This window comes from Mesoplodon densirostris, chromosome 17, assembly GCF_025265405.1.
Source record: "Mesoplodon densirostris isolate mMesDen1 chromosome 17, mMesDen1 primary haplotype, whole genome shotgun sequence".
Taxonomy (NCBI): Eukaryota; Metazoa; Chordata; class Mammalia; order Artiodactyla; family Ziphiidae; genus Mesoplodon; species Mesoplodon densirostris.
Genome location: NC_082677.1, coordinates 69,623,026 through 69,635,970, shown reverse-complemented (window position 1 = coordinate 69,635,970; position 12,945 = coordinate 69,623,026). Strand labels below are relative to the sequence as shown.

The 12,945-nt window shown below is 41.2% G+C and overlaps 1 protein-coding gene across 1 annotated transcript in view; it reads right to left on the bottom strand.

The window, feature by feature from the left end:
• The window catches only part of ERCC5 (ERCC excision repair 5, endonuclease), a 28,276-nt gene extending 16,684 nt beyond the window's left edge, over positions 1–11,592 (bottom strand). Inside the window, exons 1-5 of the mRNA XM_060080253.1 lie at positions 11,056–11,592; positions 4,276–4,451; positions 3,240–3,355; positions 2,730–2,816; positions 1,598–1,658 (exon numbers count right to left, since the gene is read on the bottom strand). Of these exons, the coding sequence (XP_059936236.1) occupies positions 1,598–1,658; positions 2,730–2,816; positions 3,240–3,355; positions 4,276–4,451; positions 11,056–11,143 (528 nt within the window). The 5' untranslated portion in view covers positions 11,144–11,592. The remainder of the gene's footprint in view (positions 1–1,597; positions 1,659–2,729; positions 2,817–3,239; positions 3,356–4,275; positions 4,452–11,055) is intronic.
• Between the last annotated feature and the right edge of the window lie 1,353 nt (positions 11,593–12,945).

Genomic DNA, 12,945 nt, shown 5'->3' with positions numbered 1-12,945 from the left:
AGGCTGAGGGAACAGCAAGTACAAAGACCCTGAGGCAGAGATAAGCCTTATGAATTTGAACAATATTTACAGTCCCCTTAGTTAGATAAGTTCTGTCTTGCTCTTAACCTAAAATCAAAAGTAGTCATTAGTAAAGATAAAATAATACAATTCGCTCTCTTGTATGTATGCATGTTGTATGTGTGTAAACCAGCAAGCACTTAGGACAGGCAAGTCATTTCGCTCAGAGCTTCCCATGTTTTGCCTCAGGAATGCTCCCATTGTCCCTATGAGGAAAGCACCAATATTATTGTTTAAAAAAAAATGGAAATAAAGCCTTGGAGAAGTTGATTTGCCTAAGATCTCACAGCTAGTGAGCCGTAGAGCCTGGACTTAACTGCAAGTCTTTCTGCCCACAGGGTCCACGGTCTTCATCAAGACTGTGCTCACTTGCTGCATTAATAATGCAGGACCTTCACAAGCTTCACAAGAGTTTCAGCTCAAAAGTCTTCTACCAGACATACCAGAATAACATGAATATACAAGAAACGGTGAGCTTGGGAATCAAAGAATGTTACCCGCTCTTCTGAGAAACATGGAAAAAATTTCAAAAACTTGTATATGCAGCACCACCTCAACTTGTAAGCAAGTTGTGCATTAAAATATGCGTGGTGGTGGCTCTGCAACCTGTGTGCGGTTCTCTGACCCTCTTCTCGCCTAGCTCCCCTCCCATTAAGTGGGGGCTGGCCCTAACCAGCTGCCAGTGAACAGAGCGCTGTGGAAGGAAGGCTGCGCACCTCCCACAGCTGGCCAGAAAGGGCAGCGCAGGCCCTGCTGTCAACTGCCTCTTGGGCTCCTGCCCCGGAACACAGAGGCAAGCTGTGCCAGAGCTCAGGCCACACGGAGAGGCCACAGGCGGGGGTTCTGGCTGACAGGTAGCGTCAGTTGCTGGGCACGCGGGGGAGGAGGTCTTTGAGGGGCTCCAGCCCCAGCTACCGTCTGACTGCACCTACACGGGAGATGCTGAGAGAGAACTGCCTCGCTGAGCTCATCAAGCCCCAGAAGAGAGAAGATGATGATGATAAAAGACTGTTTTCACAGCACTAAGGTACGCAGCAATAGGTAACCATGGCCTGTGCACGAACATACATCTTCATAAATATATACATACACACATACCCTTGATACACATACACATACCCAAACACGCGCACACACACACACACACACACACAGGTATTCAACTATACGGGGGTGGGAGGGGTACTGATATACAGCAAAATGTTACTAGAAGTTATTCATGGGTGATAGGCTTTCTGTATTTTTATACAAGCATTTATTATTATTTCTATTTATTTACTGGTTGGTTGTAAAAGAAAGATGGCTTATTTTGGATATCTAGATAGGCATAATTCCATACATATGTTTATGGGTCTGTGTATATTTTATATGTACATACATTCACATGCACACATATATACACACAGTAAAGAAGGTGTCTGTCTTTATTTTTTTACCAAGAACATTCATAAATCCATACTACCTCATTAAAATTATTCATTTGCATGTTATTCATTTCAAATAGAATAAATCCTGAATTCAAAAATTATTTCAATACCTGTAGTGCTTGTTTTTGATTCATTCTCTCTTGCCATTCTTTTTCATCCTCCTCTTCTGAACTGAAAGTCAAACACACGTTTATAATATCTATGATTTAATGACTACTTACAAAAATATTTCTTGAGTGCAAGGCGCTGCTAGTTACAGGAGCTACAACAGTGAGTAAGACGGCAAGAAGTGTGCCGTCCTCGGTCTCACAGTCTGGTGGGGACACCTGTAAGTGAGCGATCGTAACATGACCTAATATCTCCCATCATCAGGGCAGAGCAGGTTGCCGAAGCTGCAGTTAGGGGTCACCTCACCCCAGGAGCTTTGTGAAATCTCCTGCAGTTACACTGCCTGATTAAGGGGTTGAAGTTTTATCCTAGAGAAGGAAGAATCTAGGAAGTGCTTTAAGCGAGGAAATGACAACATCAGATTTGGGTTTAGCGGGTTCTACACTACCAGCCAGACACTGGGCTTGGCAGGGAGGGGTTCCCGCAGAAGGGTACGATCAGAGATGGAGACACAGAAGTGTGGAAGCCAGGATGGTAACCTCAAGACACGATGATGGCCGCGGCGGTAACTCACAAGCTGTGTGGCCTCACAGGAGCCCCAGGAAAGGAGTGGGGGAAGGACAAGCTGGCCCTCCACCTGCACGTCAACCAAAGAAGCCGCTGAGGACTAACAGCCAGCCAGAGGGAAGAGTGCACAGGGGTGCCCGAGGAAGAGTGGCCAGAGAGGGTCCCAGACATCAGGCTGAGAAATACAAAGCAGCCACTGGATTTAGCAGGGAGGACGTCGTATGCGGACTTCAGTGATGGCGTGAGAGAGAAAACACCGGGCTGAGAAGCAGGTAGAGACAGCTGGTGTCAGTGAAGTGTAAGAAAAAACAGAATCCACGTCTCCACGAATTCTAAATGAACAGTGCTAGCACAGGCTCCAGAGAATGAAAAACAAAAGCCGCCACAAACCACCAAAACACAAAGGTAGTAAATAAAAAGTTTGGTCTTAAAAAATATTCTAAAAGGTGTCGAGAATGCATATTTCAGATGCATTAATTCCCACGTGCCTTATTATGTAGATAAAACAGAAAAGTTTAAATCTGTCTGAATACAGCAATAACGTTTTTAAGTAGTTAAAACATTTACCTATTTTTCTCTGCCTCTTGTAAAGGTGGCAAAGCATAGATGTCATCTTCTCTTTGAACTTGAGTAAGACTGGGAAGTGCTTCCTCCCTGAAAAGTACACAGAGACTTCAACAGAGATCACAGGAAACAGTATTCTGAGAGTCAATAATACTCCCCAGTGATCAAACAAACGCTGACAAGTGGCTGAAAAGGGGAAACCCAGGGGCGATGGGTTCGGCCCCTGCTGGCCTGGCTGCCGGGCCACTGGACGAGAGAGCAGCCTCCAGAAAGAGGGGACCTGGTCTCGGCGTGAAGGAAAGTGTTCTGAGAGTAAAACGTGCAAAAGCAACGCAGCAGCTTTCCTTTCTCGTGATCAGAGCTGATTCTCACAGAACAGAGAGTTTTCACAACCTCAGTCAACTAGGTCAAATGGACACCCCATTGACTCCTCTCATTAGGGAAAGGCAGCCACAAGAATCCGATGCAAAAATTTTAAATTAATCTTTAAAATTAATGTAATTCCCCTCTTGCCTTTTGCTTTTTAAGGCAGTTTTGATAACTTGTCTTTTCAAAAATGTTTTCAAAAGCTTCTCGGTAGTTTTTCTGGAGTCATTGGTTGCCAAGTCCTTTCTCTGCCTTCTTTTAGCCTGTGAAAAGAAAGGATACGGGATTTTATTTCAAGGTATTAGTATATCAAAAACACTTCAGTGGTTTTTTTCCCTAGAGAATTTGGTTTGTCTGAGTTTTCGGACTATGGTTGTTTTGGTATCTTCTCCTAATTACCGTATGAGTGAATACCTTCAGGTTTTTGCTGTGGAAAGGACACCCAGAGTTTCCAACTAATGAGTACTTAATGGGCTGGCTATCATACAATATATTTGGGAAGCTATTAATTTACTTTCAATTTCTTTTAAACATCCTTTAATGTCCTTAAGAAGCCTAAAACTTAATGATATACAAGTAAGTAAATGCTTCACTAAAGGGATTATTATATTAATTAACTAATTTCTTCTTTAAAATGCCACTGTTAAGCCAAAACCAATTCCCGATATTAGTTTTTATAAAAATACATTACTGGTATGTAACTCTGTCCTTCCACATCCAAGATTATGTCATAAGAAATCCTAAAGTGTATAGAAATATCTTGTAAGAAATGTCCAAAACAGGGAAAAATGGAATAGTCTCAGTGCTTACAGTTTAATACAAGGCAGAAATATCAAAACATTTTCATTTCTTCTTTTTTAACTGAGATAAAGTGCCATATAACGTTGTGTAAGTTTAACTGTAGAACACCTAAGAAGACACTCTAAGGGGAAAACTCTCTATTGTAACTTTAGTAGTTTTATTAAACGTTAAGTATTGTTGCACCTGTGATACACTTTCAGAAACAAACCTCTTTTAAAAGAAGAAGTGTTTGTTCAAGATAAATTTTTAAAAGTTTAATTAAACTGGATATATGTCGAAGTTAAGTCTTGATCTCCAAAATTCTAAGGAGAAAATTTAAATTTTATGTGAACTTTTTCTTCTTTCTAAGAATGCATAAAGAAAAAAAATAGATGACTCTTACCAGAGTCTGTTTCTTCAGTAGTGGAGCATCCCCATCAAACACAAAAATAGGACGAATTCGAAAAAATAAGAGTTTGCAGAGCCGATGGAACAAAGTAAGAAGATGAGCATTTTCTATTGAGTTCCCATGGCGATCCCGAACTCCTTTAAGTGCTTGGTTTAACCAAATGCTAATATCTAGAAGGATTGTTAATGGAAAACACTTTGCAATTTCCTCCCTCACCCTCACAATTTCAAATTCCTAATGTCTGATATCATCCAAACATTAAAACTGAGCACCCATCACAACTTAACTTGAAACTGAAAAATGGTTAGCCCTGATGGAATCTACCTAAAATCAGTTAACTTTATTTGGGCCCCGTTATCACTATTTACACCCTGAATTTTAAAATCTTACATAGACATATGTCTCCTTTAAAAAGTCTAATCGCAAAGAAGTGCTTCTTTAAAAAAAAAACAACTAATGATCTGTATGGAATTATAGTAAATTAACACAACATTTTTGGAGAACAATTTGGCAATTCATAGCAAAAAACTTGAAAACTTGCATTCTATTTTATGTAAGAATTCCACTTCCAGACATTTATCCTCAAGAAATCATCAGAGACTTACAATAAGAGTTACTTAAAAGACGGCTTGTTTATAATAATGAAAATACTAAGAATAAAAGTTTTCCAACAGGTCTTTTTTTAAATTAGATTATGATATAGTGATTTGCTGGAATCCAAGGGTCTCTTAAAAATGGAAGTCGCAGAAGCACATGAGGCAGAGAGTCACAAAATATTATTAAAGGAAGTAAAACAGTTTACAAAAGTATGGAAAATATAATTCCATTTTGTAACATGCAATATGCTAAATATAAAAAAAAAGACTCGAAGTTCAGACATCACAATATTAAGAGTAGTTGTCTTCTGCTGTGATTACCTGATTTTTCCTTCTTGAAGTCTTCTTCTATTTTTAAACTTTACTAAAGAATGCTTTTTAACAGATTATTTTCTATTTGTTCATAAGAAAGGGACACAGCCCTCTGCCCGCTCCCCCGACCCACCATTAAAGTGCTGACTTCGGCAGTGATGGCCCACAGGCCCTCCCCTTTCCTCCTGTCTGCACTGGCTACCCAGGTGACGTCCGCCCCCCATACCACAGCCCATACAGCACCGAGCTCCACACACGCACGTCTGCCCCAGAGCCTCTCCTGACCCCAGGTCGGACAGCCTCGTTGACATCTCTACCTGATGCCTCAGCCGCTTCAGACTTACCACGATCAAAACTGCACTCCGTGTCTTCTCAGCAGGCTGCTCACGCCCCCATTTCAGTGGATGTCACTCCCATCCACCCAAGCCAGAACCCTGAGCGCCATCCCACGTATGCCTCCACCCATTGCCAGGTCCTATCAGTTCTACCTTTTTATCTATCTTGAAACTGTTATGTTAGATTTCACCGACAGACCTGTAGTGAAAACCCTTGGAAAGCTCCCACTGCCTTTAGAATAATATCCAAAAGTCCTTCCCACGGCCTGCGAACCCTGAGTGATCCGTCCTCTGTTCACCTCTCCTGGCTCATGTCGAGCCACTGGGCTTCTCTCAAACCCTGGAAGTCGCTAAGCTCCTTCCTGCCTCCAGGGTCTCCTCCTTGCTCCTTCCCCAGCCTGAAAGAGCCCCTCCCTCTCTGAGCCTAGAGATCCCCTACCCTTAGGTCTCAGTCTAGGGGTCACGCCCTCAGCAGAGATTAAGACCCTCAGTTACACACTCCTATTCAAAAACACCTTGCTTATTTCATAGCAGAAATGTTTCTATGCACTGGGGATACAGTACTGGACAAAACAAAGCGCTTGCCCTAATGGAGTTTACAACCAGCGCGGGGGGGGGGAAGCCAGACGGTGAGCTCCATGACATGCATAAACCACACTGCTGGGCGCTGCTCTCCCTCTCAGAGCGCACAGGAGGCAACAAAGACCTGCTTTCAAATGAGATGAATGGTTAAATATTTAAATGAATGTACATTACCTACTTACTACCATAAAATACTAGGCCCATCAACAATTAACCTAATAAACATTACATAAAAAATAACTAGTGGAGAGCAAGCTATTACTAGATTCATTCCTATATTTGAGGGCTACTAGGTGCCAGGTATATCCAAGATCCTAGGGATAGAACAGTGAACAATACAGCTATGAACAAAACAGAGAGGGCCCCTGCTCCTGAGAAACTTGCATTCTAATGGGGAAGACAATGAAAATCAAGTACAGACGTCTAATACATTAGGTTGCTGGTAAGTGCCAAGAAAGAAATAGAGCAGAGTTAAAGGACAAAAGTGTGACTGGTGGTCAACAGCTCTTTAGTTAGGGAAGTCCGATCGGAAGAAGTAACGGATGAAGAGGAACGAGGGAGAAAACATGGGGCAGGAGGTACAGCAAATGCAAATGCCCTGGGACAGAAGCAGGCTTCCCTTTAAGGACAACATGGCAGGTGCACGGCCAGAGGAGCAGTAAGAGGAAGTGATGGGTGTATATAGTCACTGGAAGGTTTCTAGAATGTGACTGAAGGATCACCCCAGTGGACATGTGAGGAATAAACTATAAGGAAGCCAGCTTTAAACTAGTTACAACAGCCCGAGGGAAAGCAGAACGCAGTGGTGAGGATGACCAGAAGTGGTCAGAAAAGGATCCATCCTGGAAGTAGAATCTGGCATTGGCTTAGCTCTGTATTGGGTCAATGGTGTTGTTATTGGGTAAATATTTCTAATTGGCTCGTTTCTGGTTGCTACACCGTATCGGATGGAATAAGTTTCTACTTAGCGCATTCCTTTAAATGTTATAATCAATGAGAAAAATATAATTTCAGATCAGTAGCTCTCAACCCTGCTGTCCTTTGGAACCAGATATGAAGCTTTTGAAACACAGATTGCTAAACATAGTTACACCTAAAATTCCAAATCATAGAGATTGAGATCGGACTTTTTTTTTTTTAACTAATAACAGGTAGTGCCAATTCTCAGCCAGGCTGAGCGTTCCAGCTTAAAATTCTTTTTTTTTTACACTCTTTGACATAAACCACAGCAAGATCTTTTTTGACCCACCTCCTAGAGTAATGGAAATAAAAACAAATATAAACAAATGGGACTTAAAAGATTTGCACAGCAAAGGAAACCATAAACAAGACAAAAAGAAAACCCTCAGAATAGGAGAAAATATTTGCAAATGGAACAACAAAGGATTAATCTCCAAAATATACAAACAGCTCATGGAGCTCAATATCAAAGAAACAAACAATCCAGTTAAAAACTGGGCAGAAGACCTAAATAGACATTTCATCAAGGACGACAGATGGCCAGGAGGCACATGAAAAGATGCTCAACAACACTAATTATTAGAGAAATGAAAATCAAAACTACAATGAGGTATCACCTCACACCAGTCAGAATGGCCATTATCAAAAAATCTACAAACAATAAATGCTGGAGAGGGTGTGGTGAAAAGGGAACCCTCCTGCACTGTTGGTAGGAATGTACAATGATACAACCACTATGGAAAACAGTATGGAGGTTCCTTCAAAAACTAAAAATAGAACTACCGTATGACCCTGTAATCCCACGACTGGGCATATACCCTGAGAAAACCATAATTCAAAGAGTCATGTACCATAATGTTCATTGCAGCTCTATTTACAATAGCCAGGACATGGAAGCAACCTAAGTGTCCATCGACAGATGAATGGATAAAGAAGATGTGGCACATATATACAATGGAATATTACTCAGCCATAAAGAGAAATGAAATTGAGTTATTTGTAGTGAGGTGGATGGACTCAGACTCTGTCATACAGAGTGAAGTAAGTCAGAAAGATAAAAACAAATACCGTATGCTGACACGGAATCTTTAAAAAAAAATTGTATTGATGAATCTAGTTGCAGGGCAGGAATAAAGAGGTAGACATAGAAAATGGACTTGAAGACATGGGGTGGGAGGGCGAATTTGGGGCAAAATGAGAATAGCATCGACATATATACACTACCAAATGCAAAACAGTTGGCTGGTGGGAAGCAGCTGCATAGCACAGGGAGATAGGCTCAGTGCTTTGTGAGGGGTGGGATAGGGAGGGTGGGAGGGAGGCTCAAGAGGGAGGGGATACGGGGACATGTGTATGCAAATGGCTGATTCGCTTTGTTGTGCAAGAGAAACTAATACGGTATTGTGAAGCAATTATACTCCAATAAAGATATACTATTAAAAAAATTTTTTTTTAATTTTATTTATTTTTGGATGTGCAGTGCAGCATGTGGAATCTTAGTACCCCGACCAGGGAGTGAACCCTCGCCCTCTGCAGTGAAAGCGCAGAGTTCTAACCACTAGTCTGCCAGGGAATTCCCGCAACTTGAAATTCTTAAAAAAGAAATATGCAGAATTAGGCAAGCTGAAAATATTTCCATAATTTAATCTGTCTAATTTCAATAAGTTTATAAAAGGCAACATTAAATTTATCCCAGGACTGGGAAAGTTAAATTTGCAGCCAAGTCAAAAACCATTTTACAGATGAGACCCAAAAGACCAGTAACATTTTGAAACAGAAAATAAATTACTTTAGTTCTATTGTTAGGCGATGTAAAATTTAATTAACCCTATTAGTATGCAAAGCCTAAAGAGACTGTAAGATTTTGTTAATAGAGTTAAATGTATTTTACAAATGTTAAGATCCATAAGAGACAAAAGTTTAATTATTAATTCTTTATTATTTGACACAAACACTTAGATTGCATAAGTAAACAAGACACTCATCTAGAAATGGTAAAAAGACCAAGTTATTTTAGGGATCCAAGAATAAATTATGAACCTCGTATGTCATGAGTAATTTTATTAACAAATAAAACCAAAAAACCTGAATATATTTCAGATATTTGACTTGGAATTCCCAAGAAAATGAAACAAAGCAAAATCAATTACAGAACAGCAACCAACTAGTCTCCTTTTACATATATGTATATATGCATATATATATATATACATATATATGAAGTTACCATTATAACTACAGTACCTTTGACAGTCTTCTTTTAATAATTCATTCTTTCAGAAAAGCCTAGTAACCCCATGAATATGACTTCATGTCCCAAAAAAGTTTCTGAGTCATTTGAAAATAGATGATCTAAATTAAATTCTTTACATTTATTTTGGACAACTTTCTAAAAAATCAGAATGCTGAACTTCACATCACATCTCAATTGTTTTACAAATTATTAATTCTTCATACGGCCTGCAAGGTAAACTCATCTAAATCTTTGCTGAAGTTTTAAGGGTTCCTGACACTGAAAAATGCTTTCCCATGTACAATATATATTGATAGTTCTATGAAGAAAATCTTCAGAAAGCAGTAATTTGAGAAACCACTAGAGGGCAGCAATAGCACGTGTGCTTTAAAAAAACTTTCCCACAAGCTCCCTGGCATAAAACTTTTAAGCCACAATTCATTACGGATGTATTTCAAGATGCCTCACATTGCAAAAAACACAATCATCATCATCATGTTACTTTATTTAAAAAATTATCAATGCTCCATTATGTATAAGTTGTCTCCATACGAAAGTCAACGGCTCCTTTCACTGAATCCCCACATCCTCTGACAGTGCATTTACCACGGGACAGCAATGATTTACATGACTGTCTCCTCCACTCCGAGTGGAGATCCTAGGCTCATAGATTCCCACTTAGGGAACTGGTGTAAGGTACCACCAGCTTCTGGAACACAACAGACACTCAAAAAAAGAAAGAAAAGAAAAAGAAAATGAAGACTGCTTAATGAATAAAAAGATCAAAATGTCAGAAACAGCCTTCACATGTTTTGGTAATGAAGAAAAACATTGAACTCCAAAGGCACAAACAAAACCAGCCAAACATGCACACAATCAACAGTCCTTAAAATGTCCATCATAGAGACTGGGAAGAAAATAATTCACTGTAGACTTTCTGAAATCTTTTCAGTGTTGTACTATATGAATTTCCTATTCCAAAACACATAACAAAAGATAATAAAAGTTACTTTAAAAAATAAAAAGTTCAAACACTTGCCCACACTTTTCTTCCTCTAACAAACATAAATAAAGCAAGGCTCAGGACAGCAGGCAAAACTACTGGTCGGAAGTCCACTTCGTTTTCTCCATGCTGACCTCCCTGTCGGGTTAACAGATTTAGAATTTACCATACTAGCAGCGACAGACACTATTCTAAGCTTCTTTCATTTAAATAACCCCTCATTCCTCACACCAACCCTGTGTGCAGAGACTATTATCACCTCCAATTCCCGGATGAGAGAACTGACGCATACACAGGCGCAAGGCACCGCCCCTAAGTGATTAAAACAAGACTCCAATCCAAAACTGTGTGACTGCAAAGCCACAACTGGGAGATTGGGATTGACATATACACACTACTACATATAAAATAGATAACTAATAAGGACCTACTGTATAGCACAGGGAACGCTACTCAATACACTGTAATGACCTAGACGGGAAAAGAATCTAAAACAGAGTAGATATATGTATATATATAACTGATTCACTTTACTGTACAGCAGAAACTAACACAACATTGTAAATCAACTCTACTCCAATAAAAATTAATTTAAAAAAGAAAAGAAAGGAAACATCCCAAAGAGGACCCTATAGCTACCCGCCTGGGTGAGACCTTCGGCCTAACAACGCCCCTCTGCGCCCCCTGGAGAACTAAGAGCAAAATCCTGGCGCCCATCGTGCATCCCTGGCACCGATGCCCGGAAAAGGATACCCACGGCAAGGACCTTCCCCTCCAGAGTCTCCGGGTTGACCTGCCGCCCGGAGCACTCCAGCAGCTTCCAGAGCCCCTGGACTCCCATGAGCGAGGTGTGCCCTCGGAGCGCGTCTCACGGGCGGGCTCGCGGGAGACCTTTCACTCCAAGTCTTCCACAAGTGGCTGAACCACCGCCCCGGACCCCGAGAACAGCTCCCCCAGCTCCCACCCGGAGAAGACGGAAAACAACCAGGAGCGAGCAGCTTTCCAGGGAAAACCGGCCCCGGCGAAAACCGCACTTCCCAGAACCTGACAAGGCCTCGCGTTAGAAAGACGGGCCCAGATAAAGTCGGAGGCACAGAGGAGCAGGTCCTCGTCTCGCCCAGCGCTTTGGCCCTTCTGCACTCCTAACAGACGACCAGGGTGAGGGGACAGCTCAGGCGAGATAAACAGCCAAAAGACGTCCCTCAGGCAACCCCTGTCTCCTCTAGAGGGGCCGTAAACCCACGCGAAATGAAGCCTCCCGGCTTCCGTTTAATGCGTCGCGCGGGGCGGAAGTCCCGCCTCCCCACGCTGATGTATATCCGCTGCGCCGTTACAGTCCGGAAGTGAGGGGGTGGTTCGGTCCTCTTGTTTGTATCGTGTCGGTTCCCTGCTTCCTCCACACTGGCATCTTGTTGCGGTTAAATGTTGAAACCATCCTCAAAGCGTCTGCCTTCAGAGGTTACGGTTTTCTAGGTGCTTTACCGGTATCAGTTTCTTCCCACTGAGCCGCCACTTGTGAAAACTCTTAATACTAAATATTGTTTTACATGTTTACATTTTGGTTGGTGTTTGCAATTAATAAGTATTTATTTGTCCGGTAACTTGTGGTAACTAGGTGGTAACACGATTTAAAATCTTAACCCTTGAAATATAGTCTTCTCCGGCATGTAAGATTTAGGAATCCACGGCATGTAGGTCAGAAATAACAAGAAACTAATTGCCAGATTAGCACCTGGGTAGACGGTGGCTCGGGACCTAGGGCTGAGATTCACACCCCGACCGAGCTACGTTATGATGTTTATCGTTGTTCAAGTCGCACTTGTTCAGAGTTCGTCTCTTCATCTGTAAATTGAGCGGGCCTAAAGCCAATCTTGCAGACGGTTTTAAGCAAGGATCAGAGGTAATGTTTGCAAAGTACTTACCACTAGAAGTTAATAAATGATAGCCTTATAGTACATATTGGTTCAAATTTGGACTGTTGAAAGTAGATTCAAAATCAGTGAAAAGATTGATTAGAAATCAGTTTTTAGCAAAGCTATATTCTTGCCCAAACAGATGGGTTCCCAGTAGCCAAGTTTACTTGACCTAGTCACAACTAATTTTCTGTCGGGATAATCCTGACAAAGTACTTATTTTCATTTCCTCAGTGTGTAAAGTAATCCCCAGAACTGTTGTTCTAAAATGTATTTTGCCAGAATTAATATAATCGCCTGTTCAATTTTTGTCTCCCCCCCCCCCAGTAGTTTACAATAGACTGTAAGCTTACTGAAATCAAGAACTATTTTGTTGACTTACATACCCCATTCCTGATATTTAGCAGGAATCCTATAAATATTGCCTAAATGACCACTTTCCCAGCGTCAAGTCTAAATCTCTGCAGGGCATCTTGCACCCTGTTGAAAGAGAATTTCCTCAAGCCAGGCAGATGTTAGTTCAGATCCCATCTGAGCCATGTCATAACCCTGAGTTATGTGCTGAATTTTGTCCCCTTTCAAAATTCATATGTTGAAGTCCTAATCCCCAGTACCTCAGAATGTAACTGTTTGGAGATAGGGCCATTTCAAAGTTAAGTTAAAAGGAGGCCATTGGGGTGAGTTAATCAGTCTGACTGATGTCCTTATAAGAGGGAATTTGGATACCCAG